This window comes from Cyanistes caeruleus, chromosome 1 (assembly GCF_971803275.1).
Source record: "Cyanistes caeruleus chromosome 1, bCyaCae1.hap1.1, whole genome shotgun sequence".
In the NCBI taxonomy this organism is placed as follows: Eukaryota; Metazoa; Chordata; class Aves; order Passeriformes; family Paridae; genus Cyanistes; species Cyanistes caeruleus.
In genome coordinates, this window is record NC_141701.1 from 25,670,141 (window position 1) to 25,688,296 (window position 18,156).

Here is an 18,156-nt window from a genome sequence, read left to right on the forward strand (position 1 = left end):
TCTTCATTTTGAGACGTTTGTTTCTAATCGCCCTTTAACCTTTACAACCTACACGTATTCTCGTTTTACATACGCTTGCAAATTTCCCAGCAGGCGAATATAACTCCACTGGAGCACGTTGTGTGTGCAAGCGTTTTAAAGAAAACAAACCCTTTCTGCACCTTGCCATTAGTAACGCCAGAGCAAAAATGACTACGAAGCTATCGAGCCTCAGCGAGGCTCCCAAGAAAACACCCCTCTAAATGGAGCTCTCACTGTATATCCAGGCTGTTTCTTTCTTTTCTAGCAATGACTCAAAATTCAACCTCAAACCGTCCCAAAGTGGGTCCGAGCGTGCGGGGATGTGAGCCACGCTGAGCTGGCGGGGAGGAGCCCGGGCATCGCCTGTCGCCCCTCGGCTCAAACCCCGGCCACGGGCCGGGAGAGGCGCGTCTCGCTGCTGGACACGGAAAGCCGGGCTGTTTGCGGTACAAAGAGAGGGAGAGCGCCGACATGTCAAGGGAGCTCAATTGTAACCGTAGAGTCAGCGGTGCTTGAACCCCGCGCTCCCCTGACGGAAAACAAGCCGCTTTCCAGCACGGCTCCTCCAAACCCTGCGGGTTACGGCTCTGCCGGGAATGCGGGCTGCCGGCACCGCTGGGGGTGCGGGCACGGGCAGCCCGGAGGGGAGCAGCGCCGCTCAGCCCCCGGGCGAGGCGGGCGGCGGGGCCCCGCTGGGGCACACCCGGCCGGCGCGGCGCTCCCGGGGCGGGGCGGGAGGCGGAGCCGTGGCGCCGCGGCCGAGCCCCGCAGCGGGGCCGGGCGCTGCTGCTGCCGGAGCCTCGCCGGCCTCCTCCCTCTCGGGGTTGCCACATCGGCACCGCCGTTCCGAGAAGGCGCTTCCCGGAGCGGAGCGGGAGCCCAGCGCGGGGAGATGGAGCCCCGGTGCTGCCGCCGCCGCCGCTGCCGCCGCCCCCCGGGACTCGCGCTCCGCCAGGGCCGCTGCTGCCGCTGCCGGGACGGAGAGAGCGGCCTCGCCGCCGTCTAACGCCGCAGCCCCGGCGGCGCGGCCGAGGCGGGAGGCGGCGCGGAGGCCGCCGCGGCCCCTCCGCCCGCCGGGCGGCGGCGAAGCGCGGCCCCCTCCTCCCCGCCCTCCCCGCCGCCGCTTCCCCGCCCCCGCCCGGCCCTCGGCCGGGCTCGGCAGCCGGGCCATGGCGGGGCGATGAGGGAACGGCCGCCCCTGCCCGCAGGCTGCGTGGGGAGGCGGGGAGCGAAGGGGCTGCGCGGCTCGGCGGCTCTGGAGCCGGGCGGCGGGGCGGGGGGATGCGGGGCGCGGGGGCCGCGGCGCTGCAGCTCCTCTCCCGGGCCGTGAAGCAGGCGGCGGCGCAGGGCGCCCGGCAGGACCTGGGCCGCTGGCTGTCCCGAGCCGCCGGGACGGCGGGAGGCGGCGGCAGCAGCGGGGACACCATCGGCTTCGTCCCGGCGGAGGCGGCGGGGGCCGGCGGGCTGCTGCTGGGGCCCTGCGCGGAACAGGACGGGCTGCCGCCCGCGGAGCTGCTGCTCTGCCAGCTGCCCGAGCCGGGCGGCGGTGGGCATGGGCTGGCCGAGGCCCGGGGCTGGCGCTGCTCCTGCTGCCTGCTGGGCACCTGCTGGTGCAAGAGCTGCCTCAGCCTGTGCGTCCTGGCCGCCGTCTGCTTCGCCTCGCTGGCCGTGGTGCGCCAGTACCTGCGGGACCTGCTGCTCTGGGCCGAGAGCCTGGACAGCCTGGCCGGCGTGCTGCTCTTCACCGTGGGCTTCATCGTCGTGTCCTTCCCGTGCGGCTGGGGCTACATCCTGCTCAACGTGGCCGCCGGCTACCTCTACGGCTTCGTGCTGGGCATGGGGCTGATGGTGTTCGGCGTCCTCGTCGGCACCTTCGTCGCCCACGTGGCCTGCAAGCGGCTGTTGGCCCGCTGGGCACGGGCCAGGATCCAGGGCAGCGGGACGCTCAGTGCCATCGTCCGTGTCGTGGAGGGCGGCAGCGGCCTCAAGGTGGTGTTTCTGTCGCGGCTGACGCTGATCCCCTTCGGGGTGCAGAACGCCGTCTTCGCGGTGAGTCCCTGCCCGGGCTGTGCGGCCAAGGAAGACAAGTGCTGGAAAGATGTCTTTTGGCATAGTGCCTGCTCTTAGTGGTAGAAGTTGCCTCCTTTCCTGGGAACAAACCGTGGTTTCTCTCTTTTTTAACAGCAGTGAAAACAACCCTCTCTGCTTGCTCTTCTGTGCATGCAGAGGGACAGCAGGCAGATATTTGAGATGCCTTGTTATGTTAGAGTTGCTCTCTCGTCTTTCAAGACTATGTTCTGGTGTTAGAATCACCAATGTGCTGCATAGCAAAATCTGTGGAGAGCTCAACAGTTATGAAGTGTCTGTGCTTTTTTAGTGATCCACTTTAAAACCTGGCAAGAGTTGAGGAAAACTGTTGCCAGATCTCCCTAAACTACTTAATATAAGTAATCATATTGGAAAGAAAGAAGTGGACAGATTAAAATTCTTTCTCGGTGTGGCTGGTGTTTGTACCATGCATCTGGCAAATCCGTACATGATATTAAGTCCGTGCACGTAAGACAGGTTGCGGGTTTTGGGCAGAGGAGGATGTAGCCTCAGACCTGAAAAGGGACTGTGCTTTAGAGTGGCACTGAAAGTTGGTTTAAACTTGAGTCTGGAAAAGGGTTAGTCTTGCTTTTCTTTCTACTTTCAGGTTAAGATTGGTCCATTAGTTTGGTCTCTTTGATCATCTTAAAGGAGAAAGTGAAGAAGAAAATGGAAGTTTTTTGAGTATTGTCACGTTGCTGATGACAATTTCAGACCCTCATTGCTTCCCGAGTACTTTGAGGGATCTGGCTTTGGCTGTGTTGTGCCTCAGTTGTATCTACAAACTTGATGAAATCTAAACAAAGCAAACTGGGTTGTGACATACTTTAAGTGTTACCAGTAACTTGTATGTTCTTTAACTGTCTAAATACGTGTTTTGGTCTGCCACTTTCTTCTAGCCCACCTTCCTTTCCCTGTCTGCAGTCCCGATCCTGTACCCTTTTGAAGCACTTGCTTAATTTTGACACAATCATCTGGCTGCAATTAATAGGTCACTGAATACCAAATTTTTTTTTTTTAAGTAAAATTTAATCCACACAGTTTTGGGCTGTAACATCCACACCAAATATTTTAAATAGCTGTGTATAAAACTGTGTGTACTGGAGCATTCATCTCCAGAGCTGTAACCTATCCATAAGAGCTATAGCAACTTGTAATTTCTTTTTAAGCAGATCCTTTAACTGTTTCCTTGTTAAGAATGAGAAACTGAAGGGCTGAACCTTTGCTGTTTTATTTGTTAACCTATATTATTGCAGGACTGAAGAGGCTAAGTCCTGTTCAGCTGGGAGCAGAATCCCTCCTGGAGCCCAGGGTCCAGTGTAGCAGATGAAGCTTCTGCTGTGCTGTGACCCTCCTAAGGTGGGGAGAGCTGTTGTGCTCTGGCTGCTCACAGCTTCAGGGTGTCACTTGCAGTAGTCAGCAGATGATATAGAGTAGTATTGGATCTGAAGAACAGACCAGAGAATTACCAAGTTAAAATTATTTCCTTCCTGGCATAACCCTTCTGTTAGAAAAACGATTCAGCAGACTTATTCGGGCCAGTTCAGTATTAAAATGGTGCTGTAAATCATTGTGGTTTGTATTCTCCATATTCTGCAGGCTAAATAATTTTGTTTCCAAGTGGATGGTTTCAGTGTTAAAATAATAGATAGGAAATGAGATGAAACCAGATGCATGAGTTATGCCAAGTAACTTGGATTTTTTTTTGCTAATTTTAGTTTGGTTATGTTTATTAATCCTGATTTACTACTTTATAGCACAGTCAAATAAGGCACAGTGTATACCAAATTTTTCATTGAGAACAGTTAATATGAGCTACTAGATCACTGAAAAGTGATGTATACAAATCTAGGAATTCAAGAGTTTCTCATTTTGAGTCAAGTTTAAGTTATGTAAAAAATACAGTTTTCAGCCTACACAGACCAAGCTGTCATTTCTCACTTATTTGAAAACTTAACACTCATTTTAAGTTTAAAATGCATTTCCCCATGCTAGCAACTTCAGCAATGAATTTGAAAAAGACTAATTTTTAAACAACAGTGATCTTAAGAAAAAGTACACATCTTTAATTTTCCAGTGGTCTAGTCTATGGATGTTTCCTGTGTGGATATTTTTATGTAAACTGGAGATACTGAGAATACTGAAATGAGACGGAAGGAAGTGACACCTGAGGTTCAGGGAAAGGCATAACCTTGGTGTGAGCAGGGTCATCTGCAGGACTGGGATTAAATGATTTCTACAGGCACTTATTCGGTGGCATATACCATCTGCTGTGGGCTTTCAGGAGGTTGACTTATGGGGGGTGTAGAGAAAGATGAAAGGGCTTCTTTAGGATTTGATTAGTGAGGTCATATAAATTCAATCATATAAACTGAAACAGCACAAGAAGAAAATTAACATAAATTCCTTAGCATCTCACCAGCCAGACATGAAGATCTTGCTTCTTAAAAGGTTGTTCTGCTGCTAGTAAAGGGGTGAGGTAATGCGTTTGCTTGCGTTTCTGGAATATAGCACTTGCTAACTGAAAGCATGTTTGTATTTCTCTTTTGAGTGAGTTTTGCTTAATTATCACTTCTGATGCCAGAGTGGCCTGCTCCTGGGGTGGGTTGAAAGCTCTTACTGATGTGTTTGCCCACGCACAGCTCTCTCACCTTGGCAACTCTGGAGTGTTTTGAAGGCAGGTCTGTAAGGAGGCCTGGTATGCAGGTTATCATCTCCTTCCCACGAGTTTGTTCTTGGACTGAGATTTGTGCAAACTGGTTATTTGTAGTGCCAGATGTAGGTTAGATGGGATTTCATACTTTTTCCTACTTCTTTAAGGGGAATATTCCATTAAAGAATCTGATTTAAAAAATCTGAGTATTCAAGTGTGCACCTCTGGGTTCAGAAATGCATACAATGACGTCAGAGTTGAAGAAATGGTACCAAGAACATGCACACTGCTTCCTCCATTGGAAAGTTGGCAGCTAGTTTGGTTTTTTTGTATTTACTGGGGTTTTTTTTTTGAGGAGGTGGTATTGGCTTTTTTTTTGTGGGGGGGAGTTTTGTTTTGGGCTTTTTTTTTTGAGGAAAAAGCACCAGAGTTCTCTTTTACCCTTGGTCACTAAGCCCACCTGTTCTGAAGCACAGGGATTTGTAAATTGGGGGAAGAGAAATTGTACTGCAACCCCTAAAGGCATGGGAGCCCCCAGAAAAGTCGTGACAGAAGCATTTATTCTTTGACAGTGCTGAACCAAAGGTGCCAGCTGCAAAGAATGCACAAAAGTTCCATGGGACAAAGTTCATCCAAGGCTTTATGGGGGAGTTTCTGGTTATTGTTATCAGTGCAATTAGGTAGTTCTTAATTGCATTTGAATACAATTTAAGTGCATTTCTGTTATGGCCCATAGCACAATTGCATCCATGTTTGGTTTTTAATTTTTTTTTTTTATTTTTGCTGGCTTGAGCTTTTAACAGAAACAGAGCCCTGGTATGCTCTTTTAGGAAGCCTGGCCATGCAGATACCAGTCTGGCAGGTTCATAGAACAGGTTAAGTTCCTAGAAAGAAAGTATGGAAATCTGTAAGTTTTATTTTTTTCTCAAGTTTCTTAGTCAGGGATGCTGTCCACTTCCCTTGCATTCTGGGGAAAGGGATACAAGTGTAGCTGTAAACCTACAGTATAGTTAAAAGGACATCTCAAAAAGTTTTCTACCCTCTCCTTAGCTTTCATTGCAGTGGGAAAACAAGCTGCAATTCAGTGTATCCGCTGGGGCAGTCTCCCCTTCATTTGGAAACAATCTCATTCATGACTCAGGGGGTCCAGTTGTTTCAGGACACATCCAGGTGTGCAGACATGTTGTTCTGCAGCTCAAGTGTCCTTAATACAGCTACAGAAATGAGAGAGGTGCCAGGAGTGTTAAAGCAATCTTTGGGAAGTTTCCCAGCTCCATTAGATGTAATGATAGTGTCCTACTTAGCAAATCTTGCCTCTGCGTTAGTATTTCAGAAACTTTTAATAGCAGCTCCTTCATTCCCTTGGCAATATGGGAAGTTCGGACTGTGCATTCTTATTACATGGCCCAGATTACAACAATGCTTTAAAAAGTCTTTTGAAAGTATTGGTCAAATGTGAAGTCCTGACATAATTATGTAATCTTTTTTCATTATAAATCTAAATTAATCTTGTCTAGAGAAGGAAATATAATATTTGTGATGCTGGTATATATTTCAGTCTGTGGGAAGTATAATATGCAGTGTGAAGTTTGGAAATGGCTTATTGGATCTTGTTCCAGTGAATTATTCTTAATCTTTATGCTTCATTGCATTCTGCTCCTCCATTGCCCTTCCTCCCAAAAACTTTCCACTGATGATGCTTAGTGCTCTGAGAATTCAGCCCTCTGACTTTCACAGTAACTAAAGTTTATTTTAAGAATAGCATGATGAAATGAGTAACATTGCTGCTATTCTTTGGTCTTCAACATTGTACAAAACTGGCAAGGTCAATAATTTCCATGTAGGCTCTCAGTGTTGTTCCATGTAGGCTGTTCTTAATTAGATCTGTTATTATCAACTGAATTGTCTGGAAAATTTGTTGGACGGCTTGTTTTCAAAATCATTGTTTTCATACTAATTTTTGACCCAGTTTCCTCTTGTTTTCTTTTCTCTTGTGTAAATATCTTTTTCTCTCATGGCACTTACCTTTAATATTTCCTGATGGCTGCTGATACTAATTTAGCTGGTACTGTGTACTTTGTTGCTGTGTAAGCTCATACGTCCATCTATTGACGCAGTACAGGAACTTCACAGCAAAGAAGAAAAACACCAAGTATTATTAGTATTTTCTCCAGAGAAATTAATAAAACCTATAGCTGTGTGTACTGTTTTGTTCACTAATTGAAGTGAGATGCAAAATACCTTTGGTAGACAATGATACTTATATATATCAGTATAGATATAGATGGATATTGCTCATAGGGATCACTGAAAGACTTGTATCTTAATAAACTCATAACTTGCCCAGCACAGACAAATTGTATCTGCCATTCTGTTTACCTGGATCATATTTAACACAGTGACATTTTGACCAATTACCTCTTGTATTATTTACCATATACATAAAATGAAAAATAGTTATATTTTTGCATTCAACCTTCACATTCAATAAAGTAATTTCTTCTCATAAGTAAATTCTCATAAATCCAAGGGCTCTGTTTACCAGGTAAAAATAAATATCTCCTGTGAACAGTGTAATTGCACCCCTAGTTAATGACTGTTGCACAGAGATGTTGCGTAATGAAAGGTGAAATTAAATCAAACCCAGTAACTTCAAAAAAGCCAGATGAAAACTAGATACATACTGTTTCATTCTATTGTCTTCCCCCTGTGCATGAATCAAAGTTTCAGCGAAGGAATGTAGGATATTCTTTCATGATTTTGCAGAGATGGTTGTGGGAAGTGGTAGTTTGGTTGTTTGTGTTGCAGCTCCTTTTGATTTCTTACTCTTGCTTTTTACTCAGATTACAGATTTATCACTACCCAACTACCTGATGGCTTCTTCACTTGGGCTGCTCCCTACTCAGCTCCTGAACTCGTACTTGGGCACTACCTTGCGCACCATGGAGGATGTGATTGCAGAACAAAGTGTTAGTGGCTATTTTGTATTTGGTTTACAGGTCAGTTAAAATAATTGCTTTCATAGAACTTGGTAATAGTACTGTCTGTCTCTGGGATTTCTGTTGATTGCTAGATACCAAGAAACATGGGTTCCTAGTGTAGTGTTCCTAGATTTTGTTTTATGCTCTGAGAAAAGTGTAATTCTCTCACACTTCACCATAACACAAAGCAGAACTTACTCAGTGTTCTCTTTTTCTGACACAGTTTTTGGTAAATTTTCTTCTCTTGCCTTCTAGGGTAATCTTCTGCTGAATTTTAGACTTGTCAAGCCACTCCTACACAAAAGCTTATGTGTGTGTAGTCCTAACACCTGTGCAGTGTTCACTGATAGCACTCAGCATACCCAGTTTGCATGGATATTCAGGATTAAAAATGCTGTAGAGTACTATTGCCTTAAATCAGATTGCCTAATTCAGAATATCCGAATTTTACAAGTGAGTAAATTAATGAGAAGTATATCAAGTACCTTTACATGACCTTAGCTCTGGAAATAATTATATCAGTAAATACTGGGTGTAAGCTTTAAATGTGAGACCATTATGAGCATAGAGGCTATGGGTATTTCAGAATTACATTATATGTTAAAAACTCCTCTGACAGTGCAGTTCTTCAAGCTATGATTGTCTAACAATTACCATGGTTTGCAGACTTTTAGTAGGTAGTGCAGTAATTTCTGGTTCCTCAGATTTTACAGTCATAAAGCTGACGTTTAACAATGCTAACATAGAAAACCAAGTCTAAGATCCTTTTGAACATACCTTCCCCCTTGCCCAGAAAATTGTGTGCTTCTAAATAGGACATATAATTTATAGCTGTCATGGAACATGGTTATGAGTATTAAAAATGCCTTTGTAAGTGTGGCATAGATAGTCTTGATAGGTTAAAGAGAGCATAAATGCTTTTCTTGATCAGCTGTTATTTTAGTCATGAAATGTTATTTACAGGGTAGTAGTTTTTAGTGGTCTTTTCCTTTTTTCCCCCATTTATATATATATTTTTAACTGACATAGACTCTCCTTTGCAGATTATATAGGTTGTAACATAATTGTTACACAGGTAAGTGGTGGCTGGATAGCCTGAATGTTTTAAAAGGAGTACTAACCTCCTTGAAACTAGTCTTTGGGATGTGACTGAATAACTGAAGGGGAGGCCTTTTGTGGAGAAATTTGCATTCTCCTGCTGTCTCTGAGGCACCTGCTGACTGCTTTACCTGGATGAGCTTTGATGAGACTTTGATTTAGTAAATAGCTCTGAAATTCCTTCACATTTTATAGTTGTCTATGTATATATATATATTTGATTATTTATCTAGGGAAGTAGGTTACTGGTAGTAATATTTCTAAACCAAATAAAATTTAAATATTTGGATAAGCTTGTAGAATAGAAATTTCCTATCTATTAAAAAAATTAGTGTCTATAGTATCACTGTGAATCTTATATTGGCTGGCTTTTGAAATGTGTAATTTTAATTGGTGAGGAATCTCATTTTCACCACAAGGGTAGTCAATCACTGGAGCAGCGTGCCCAGAGAAGTGGTTAAATCTCTATCCTTTTACCATTTTCAAGACCTGACTGGACAAAAGTTCTGAGAAACCTCTTCTTATCTTACAGCCAGCCCTGCTCTGAGCAGCTGGTTGAGCCAGGGTGCCTTCCAGCTGCAGTTGTCCTGTGCTCATGCTTGTCAGTTGCCTTAGTCAGTGATATTCCAGCACCATCTGCCATGCTGACAGGTGTTTTAAGCAATAGTCCTCAGTGTTAAAGAGAACATAGCCCTATGGTTAGTAACAAAGTTCAGGTTTCAGACTCAGAACTCAAGGTTCTGTTGCAAGTAATATAACTTCTTTGCCTTTTTGAAAGGAAGTTGCAGATTTCAGCTAGTTAAAGTTCTTTTAAAAAGGCAGAGGAACTTTGCTTCTTTCAAAGGGACTCTCACTATGAGACACCTTGATTTTTACTTGAAGATTCTGTAGGTTTTTTTTCTAAGGAGGATCTCAGCTAAAAACTTGACTGGTGTTCAAGAAGAAGGTGAAAGGATGACTTTATAACAAGTATATGGATTTTAACAGAAAGAAAGAAACTTATCTTTTCAATTTATATAAATATTTTAAGTTCTTTGTAATGTTTGTGTTCTGGTTTGCTGGTTACATTGTTAGCAACATATGTAGGTTTAGTTACATATGTAGGTTTAGAGCTTCTCAGGGGCTAAGTTCATCTCCCTTCCAGTGTCTTCTTGCCTGTGAAGCTTTGAGTCAACAGATGCCTTCATGAATGTTTGCACTGACAACTCTGTTTCATTCAGATCACTTGCTTTGTATTAATTCCCACAGCCTTTGCAGTCTACAACACTCTTGTTTTATTTGCAGATTGTCATAAGCATAGGACTCTCGTTTTATGTCGTTCACCGGGCTCAAGTGGAACTCAATGCAGCTATTGTAGCGTGTGAAATGGAAATGAAGACATCACTTGTTAAAGACACTCAGCCAAGCATCAATGGCTCAACCACATACTGCAACAAGAGGACAGTAGCATTCTCTGGAGGGGGTGTCAATATTGTGTGATTTCAAGTATTAATGACTAAGAAAGGTTTTGTGAACCTGAACTAGAAATGTCTTGAACCTTGCCTAGAAATATCTATGGACAATTGAAATAGATTTTAAAAAAATTACAAGTGATTACAGGTTGTACTGTGGCACAAACCAGCTGACCAGCTCTTTAATTGCACATGGGGTGACTTCTGGCAAGACAAGGAAGATGGCAAAGTAACTTAAGATGTAAATGCAAATTTGGCTGCACCTTTGGTCATTTATTATGCCTGTCATGGCCTGTAGTCTGCACTTTAGTTTTTTTTTTCCTTTGCTTCTATAAGCTGAGAAATGCTTCTATAAACAGAAAAGTAGAATTTACAGAGGTAAATATTTTTCTGCTTTGCATTATTTATAAGGCTAAATAATTATATACAGTAAAATTTTATTACTGATAAAGGTGATTGAGAAAGTATGCAATTCAATGTATGTTATTCTTGAATGTGCTTTTGCTTTGGAATTGCTTCCAGAACTTGGAGTGTATTATTTAGCTAATGATGGGACCATTTGGCTTTTTCTTCATTTTTGATTTTAAAAAAAAACCAACAAAAACCCTATATAAAGTTTTGGTTGAATGTATTTTTCTAAGTCATTACAAATGTTGCAGAGCCATGCAAATGTATTCACACAAGCTTAAATCCTACATTGTGGGACTGAAGTGCTCTTAAATTACATTTTAAGTTACACTGTGTAATATGCAAAGTACAAGGGAAAATGCAGAAGTTAGATTACAATGACTATTTGAATGACACTTAATTGGTTTTGCCACCTTGGTTGTTGTAACAAAGGGCTGTTCCACGTTAGTCCTATATATGATATTTTTAATTGTTAAAAGGATGAAGTTTTTCAGCTCTCATGACTGCATGTGATAAGGCTTCTAGAACAGGGAGCTAAATCTCTGTTCTAAGCAGAATGATGGGATATTAGCTGTACTAATTTTACAAGAAGGTGGCCTTTATTTTGTAAGTGAATCCCTTTTCCCTTTAAAAAGCTTTAAAAATTCACTTTGGTTGGCACATCTTTTGTACTAGTTTTACATTTTTTAAAAGACGCAATCTATTACAAATTTCATCGGAGTGAAGAAACAAAAACTTAGAGGTTCTCCTTGGAAAAAGAAATAATCCAGTAGTGGAAAGGACAGCAATGTCTCTGAGACTCAGGAATTCTGACTCCATTTTTGCAAGACAACACTGTATTGGATACTGCTCCTTTTACACCTGCTGTGGACTTTTTTCACTGCATTTAAATAGACTGGATAACCTGACAGTAACTGGTGTGTGTGTCTAAAAGAAAAACAACAATAATGCCTGAACACAATGTTCTGTATGTGTGAGTTTCATGTAGATATACATACCAATGTTCAATGGCTCAAACACACGCAAGTCATCTGATACAAAAATAATGTAAAGTATGGCTTTTGTAGTTATTTTGTGTGAAAGGATGCTTTCAGTCTTCAAAATTTTATGTTATTTTCTAACAGTATGACTGTGCCTCCTTTTTGTAAGGTTGGTTGTAGGGTCCAAGCATTTTTGTCTTCTTGAGAATAGTGGGTCTTTAAGGCCATTTGGAAGCAGAGATGCGAGAGCCTCTAACAGCCTTACTGAGAGGATGTGTGGCACTCGTTTAACAACATCTGCGCACTCCTTCGTAGTGGGAGTTCCATCTTGTATCCTTTGCAGATTGGTGTTCTTGGGTCCTGCAACCCAAAGAACTGAACTAGTTCAATGAAAGCAACAAAGTTCAGATTGTCTCCTTTCTGTTGTTTTGGCCTTGGTTTGGTTTTTTTTCAGTTGGGTGTTTGTTTGGTTTTTCTTCGGTTTTGGTTTCTGGCTTCATTTGGTTTTGGGTTGAGTTTTGATTGGTTGGTTGGTTTTTGAAAAGGCAATCTGTATATACCTGGAAGTGTTCATTTACACATCTCTGCCTCTGACAGCTCCTGTGTGAAAACAAGAGAGCCAGATAACTTCTCGATGGCGTTATTTGTCATCATAGTATAATTGAGTCCTTTCTTAACTAAAGAGGTTTTTTTTTGTTAGTTTCTTGTAAAGAACAGTCCTTCAGTGAACTGATCTGAACTTTGCTCCATCTTGCCAAATGAAAAATTCTGTTTTGAAGAGGGTATCTCTTTCTTTGCATTTTTTAACTAACTTAAGGTTGCGTTGTTTATTCAAAACATTTCCCAAATATGTATTTTGAAGTGCTTTTATTTCCATGACATTTTGTAACCAGAGTAACTTCACTATGTGAACACTTTTGTAGTATGAAATTAGTTCTTAAGACTTTTGCATTTTGCTTGATACTTGTAATATTTGTGTACAAGTTAATGGGAAATGTGCATTAAAAGGAACTTTTCTGTACCATGCCAATCATAATTTTATACAATAAATTCACTCAAATTTCTTTAAAGGAATATGTATGAAATGTTTAAATTGCTATGATGTAGTTGGAAAGAAGGTCCAGTGGAGTCTCATCTTTATGCAGCCATACAAAGATAATTGTCTGCATCAAAGGAGAAACAGGTTAGACTTTAAGGATGAATTCCATGGGTGGGGAGTCACTGGCAAGGGAAATATACTTGATTTTTACTTTTGTTTAACTAAATACATGCTTAATTCTATTAGACACTTCAGAGGTTTGGTACTTGCAACTGCCTTTTTGATAGAGGAATAAGAATACATGTGCTTATGAGAAACATGCTAGAAAACTGCAAGAGGATTCATATTTCTGAACATAACAGCAGTAAAAGTGATAGAATTATTATTTTTTCAAGATAGGCTCCCTGCCTAGTCTAGTTAAAATCCACAAAGGTGGTGAATCTAATTTAAGCAGTATATGGCAAGTCACCTTGAAGAATATTTTCTGAGTTGTCACTGTGGTGACATTTCTGCATTTTGTATATGAAAGATACCTAAAGGGCAGGTTGTAAAGAATCTCAGCTGCATGGCACCGGTTTTCCTTCTGCCTTGTGGTAAGTGCAACTGCGCAGTAAATTTGTCAAAATATAACTTATAACTAAGCATCTGTGAGAAAAACCTTTTTTAGTCCCAGAGCTTTATATACTATTTTCATACTGATTTTTGCACAATAACTTGAGCAAGCATTGCTGAGGTCAAGTTTGAAGAATGGAAAAGCTGCTCTTAGATGGTGTGTAGCTTTTTTTCCCCATACCAGATCCTTTGCATCCATTTTCAGCTTTCTTCCTGAGGCTGATACAATTTGAATTTTGACTGAGATAACTGGAGTCAGTTGTCTTGCGAGTTATCAAGGATACAATGTGTAAGATTGCAAAAGCCTTCCCATTCGCACTGTGGTAATTTTTAAAGGCACAAGGAAAGAACTTGGGTAGCTCTATGACAGGCTTTCTCACACTAATTCAAGGTTGGTACTAACCTGTCTGCATAAGATGATGGTTTGGGCATGAGGGGATAGGAATCAATTGCAGAAGAGGAGCTGATGCAGATTCTGGCTCTGCTGTGCAAAGCAGCTTGTCTCTGTCCTCTCCAGTCCTGGAGAATTAGTGATGTGCCTGGCAACACAGAGGTGATGAATCCAACAAATTCTCTCTTCATGGACATTAGCATTTGTCTTGCACTACCCTGCTGTATTGATTTTTAATTCATATTAATTTATTAGTGATAAGTAGCAAGAAGCTGAGTCTGCAGTGTCAACCCTGTCCCTTTCCTAATACAATATATCATCCTGGTGTATTGCTAAACTTAAAATTACATTTTAATCAAGTCTTAAGTTCATTAGTGTAAGTTAAATCCTCCTTGCTAGCCAAGTGACTAATGCATAGTTGGTTTGCTCTGGATTCTCAATTCATTTGGGAAATTAGCTGGGCCAGATTTGCTGTTGTTGAAGTGAAAAGTCCTGTAACTTTCCTTCTAATTATTTAGAGTTTCAGATGCATTGCTAAAGAAATTAGCAGAGCAGGCTTAATGTACTGGGGGTTTTGCTTTGTTTTAGAACAAAAGTCATTGGCAAGATAGCTGAAGGGTTTGTTTTGCCTGATCCTGAGACGAATATTAGGTGTCTTCCTTTTTGGGAAGCAGTGTTTCCAAGATGTAGCCCACATAAGCTTATGTCAGCAAAGGTAATTAAGTTCTGGCTTTGGTGAAGAGGATGTAAAACTTGGATCACCTAGTCAGTGTGACAAGTCTTTTTTTATCATACAGTCTCCAGCCCAGCACAGTTTGGCTTTGGTGACTGCAGTGCATTGCTTCCCATCCCTCCTCTGCAGGGGGAAGAATTTAGAAAGCTGCAAGTTGTTGAAGCTGAAGGGGAAGAAATAATCATCTGAGCACAGTGGACACAGTTTGAAGAGTTAAATTAACCATAATGTTGCCTGACCTTTGAATACACCTAAGTGCCTTAGTTTTGTAATTGCCAAATCCTTAGGCAACTTCTGCTTCTTTCTCTTCTAGAGAATTCTAGCATGCTTTGACTTTTAGACCTCTTAACTTCTGAAATAATGCTGACTTTTCTGTAAATTAGAATGGTTTAGTTTGTCCCTATAACAGGGTGAGATCACCTGGGATACGAATCTGTGTACCAAGCGGCGTTCGTGCGTGAGCTCCCTTTGCTGAATGTGAGGTGTTACCCTGTGTTCCCTGTAAGCTGCAACTGCTTCCCTTCAAGTCCATGGGTGGGTGGGTGGGTGGGAGGAAGGACGGAAAAGCCTGTGGTGATGAAATTCTAATAACAAATTTTCACTGTGCTTTAGAAACTTGATTGCTTTAGATGTGAGAAATGGTAGGTGGTGAGAGGAATAGACTAATGAATTCTCTGATTTTTGTGAAGGAGTAACAATTTGCTTGAATAGATGATGAGGTACACAGATGATAGAGGGTTGTTTTTTTGGGGGTGGCTAGGGGTGGGGGTGGTACTACTAGATGTAAATAGCACTGAAATGGCATCAGTATGAAGCTTTAAACCTTGACTTTTTATGCCTGTTTCAGATGTCTTTTACAGCTCTTGGGGATATGCCTCAGAAGAAGCTGGAGTAAACACTCAAAGAAACAGTGTTTCTTAGATTCGGGAGAGTTGCTGGATGCACACCTCTGCCTCCAGGGCCTGCTTTTTTAACTTGAGCTAGAGAAGTCCAAACCAGAAGCAATGGCTAGATCTCATCAAAAGTGGAACATTTATCGCTGTCCTTTTGATGTCTTATGCAGCAGCAGCACATGGCAGATGGTTTGCCTGCCTTTTTTCCAAAGCTTTGCTCTGCTTTGCCTGGCACAGGTGGTGGCTGGGGGGAGGAAGAGCTGTGCACTTGCCATTTGCTTTTTATCAGCTAGGGAGGCAGATTGCGACCTGAAGCCAGAGGTTGCTCTGTGTCTTGCATCCCCAAACCACTGTGAGTAGCTTCCTTTCCCTGTGATTAAAAAAAAAAAAAGACAAAACCAAAATAAATAATAAAGCCACCAAACACTACCACTCAAACAAGCTTCAGAAATGGTAAAATTAATACCAGTAAATGAATATTCTATATATTCTCTCATGGATGTAAGTTGAGTGATCTCTTCCACTCTCAGCAGCTCCTGTGTGAGGTTCTTCACTCGGTGAGCTTGTGAGGGACCGTACTGTGGTAGCTGTGCAGGGATTTCCTTGCAGCTGAAATTGGACAGAATCACTGATTTCCTACCATTCTCATGTGGCACTGAATTTTAGGGTTTCACAGCTGTGGAAGCCATAGCCATATGCACATGTGCAGCTCCAAGGTCATATAGGTTGGTGCTTTTCAAGCAATTTGTGTTGCATTTGTGCTGTGTTTTGTGGGAAGGCTGCAGTGGTTGTAACATGATGTGTGTCTTTCCAGGTTTTAGCCAGTATTTCTCTGAGTACAGCATGCCTCTTTCCCCCTGCCCCCACAGCAGCCACAGCAGTTTATCAGATGTGCTGTGGTTATCATTTGGTTTGCAGGCCAGTAGAGGACTCTGCTATGTATACGTGCTGGTCCATCATTGAACTGATTTTTTTTTTTTTGGTGGATGTCTCCTTTCAGCTGAGGAATCTATCTGTCTTTTTTCCACCTACATCACTCAGTCTAATGACAGACATTCTGTCTTCTTGCAATGGATGCTTCCTTAAATTAAGTTGGGTATGGCAGTGTTCTTTCAAACAAGCTTGGAGGTGGGAAAATGGCAGGGTCTGAAGAAATAACTCTGGACTCCTCAGAGCCCTGGCATTTGCAATGGAGAAAAGTCTTGTAGTAATGAGTTTAAAAAATGTTTCCATAAAGAACACACATGCTGCAGCAGTTTGAGAATTTAAAATTTAGAGGAGGAAGGGGAAAGTTGCAATTAGTGAAAAGAATATTAGTATACTTAGCAGGAGGTAAAAACCCTGGCAGCTATAATTAGAGGACTTTTTTCTCTCCTTTTCAGTGAGTCATTCCATAAAGAATGTATTAAATGTATTTTTTAAATCCTTTTTACTTGTTAAAACCCAAATAGGAAAAGGAAAGGGAGTCAGAAGAATATATTAACAATGCAGGAAATGCAGACTCATGAAGATTATTGAATATTAACCTTGAGACAAGGCAGAAGTTGGTTTTTTAAGTGGCGGGTATGTTGGTACAAATCTACTTTTCTTCATTATATCTGCTCTGATAAACAGTAAAGATATAGGAAAGCTAGCCATGTGTAGAGTTGTATCACATGGATTATATTCTCTTGGAGAAAAGTCCTTGAGTATTCAGGTATTCATGTGTATTCATGTGTTCAGGTATCCACAGTATTCATGTGTAGAGCAGAAGTATCTGGTGTTCTCTTCTATGCTCCATGCTGCGGATGAGCCACTTCAGTGTCTCGAAATTGGCCAGATGTGTAGCTATGGTAACATGGCACAGGCCTGAGCAAATAATCCCTCCCCCTTAGCAGCAGCTAAGAACTTGATAAAGAAAAGCTGGGAGATGCACCTGCATTTTCTGATAATAGATGTCATTGTCCTTAATGATATTTCCAATGTTTGAGGTTCCTCTGATGGTTCCTCTTTACAGGTGTAGTGTGTGATTACATTTGCCTAAATAAGAGATGAGTGTTCTCCTAAAAAACCAAACAATAAACCACCTCTTATTTCCCCCTATATTTGAGAATTAACATATCCAAGTTGGGAACTTACTCCTTGAAATGAGATCATTTTGACCAGCTGAAGCTCCAGAAGAGCAGTTTGTCTCCAGGTTTTAGCCTTATAGAATAATGAAGATTGGAAAGGATATCTAGTCTAGCCATTGCTGAGGTCATATCCAGTTAGATCTGCTCTTCTTAGGTCAATATCTGGTCGAGGCTTAAATATCTCCAAGGGTGGAGGATCCAGAGGCCTGGGTGACCTGATCCAATTTTTGACCAACATAATGGCGAAAGAATTTTTCCTCATACTTGGTTGGAATTTCTTGTGTTGCAGTTTGTGTCCATCACTTCTGTTACTGAGCACCTCTGGGAAGATCCTGGCTCTGTCTTCTTTTCCTGCTCATTAGGTAGTCAAAGACAGCAGCTGAATGGAAGCTGGGGGCTACAGCTCCCTCAGAGGCACTTGTGCAAGAGCCCAGCAGGAATGAGCAGGAGATACTGGGGGTTAGTACAGCAGTGAGGAAATTTGGGCAGAGAGCAGAGGTGCAAAAGGTCCTGCTCTTACATTCAGCCCTGCAGGTCGAAGAAATGAACAATTCCTTGGATTTGTTGTTCCTCTGTGACTGTAATGCAATTCATGCACTGTGTATATTTATGCTGCAAAAGAGTTATTGTACATGAAATCATGGGTGAGGAGAAAGGCATCTCCAAACGCTGACCTGGCTAAGTTACAGCTAGAGAA

At 42.3% G+C, this 18,156-nt stretch overlaps 1 protein-coding gene across 1 annotated transcript; it reads left to right on the forward strand.

Moving 5' to 3' along the window:
* Positions 1-791: 791 nt before the first annotated feature.
* On the forward strand, positions 792-12,750 carry TMEM64 (transmembrane protein 64). Its single transcript, XM_023921072.2, has 3 exons — positions 792-2,070; positions 7,606-7,761; positions 10,126-12,750. The coding sequence occupies exons 1-3, from the start codon at positions 1,303-1,305 to the stop codon at positions 10,318-10,320; spliced, it is 1,119 nt and encodes a 372-aa protein (XP_023776840.2). The 5' UTR covers positions 792-1,302; the 3' UTR covers positions 10,321-12,750.
* The last annotated feature ends 5,406 nt before the right edge of the window (positions 12,751-18,156 follow it).

Coding starts and splice junctions, on each gene's coding strand:
- TMEM64 (XM_023921072.2), top strand. CDS start 1,303: ATGCGGGGCGCGGGGGCCGCGGCGCTGCAGCTCCTCTCCCGGGCCGTG. Junction 2,071..7,605: donor TGCAGAACGCCGTCTTCGCG/GTGAGTCCCTGC, acceptor CTTTTTACTCAG/ATTACAGATTTATCACTACC. Junction 7,762..10,125: donor ATTTTGTATTTGGTTTACAG/GTCAGTTAAAAT, acceptor TTTTATTTGCAG/ATTGTCATAAGCATAGGACT.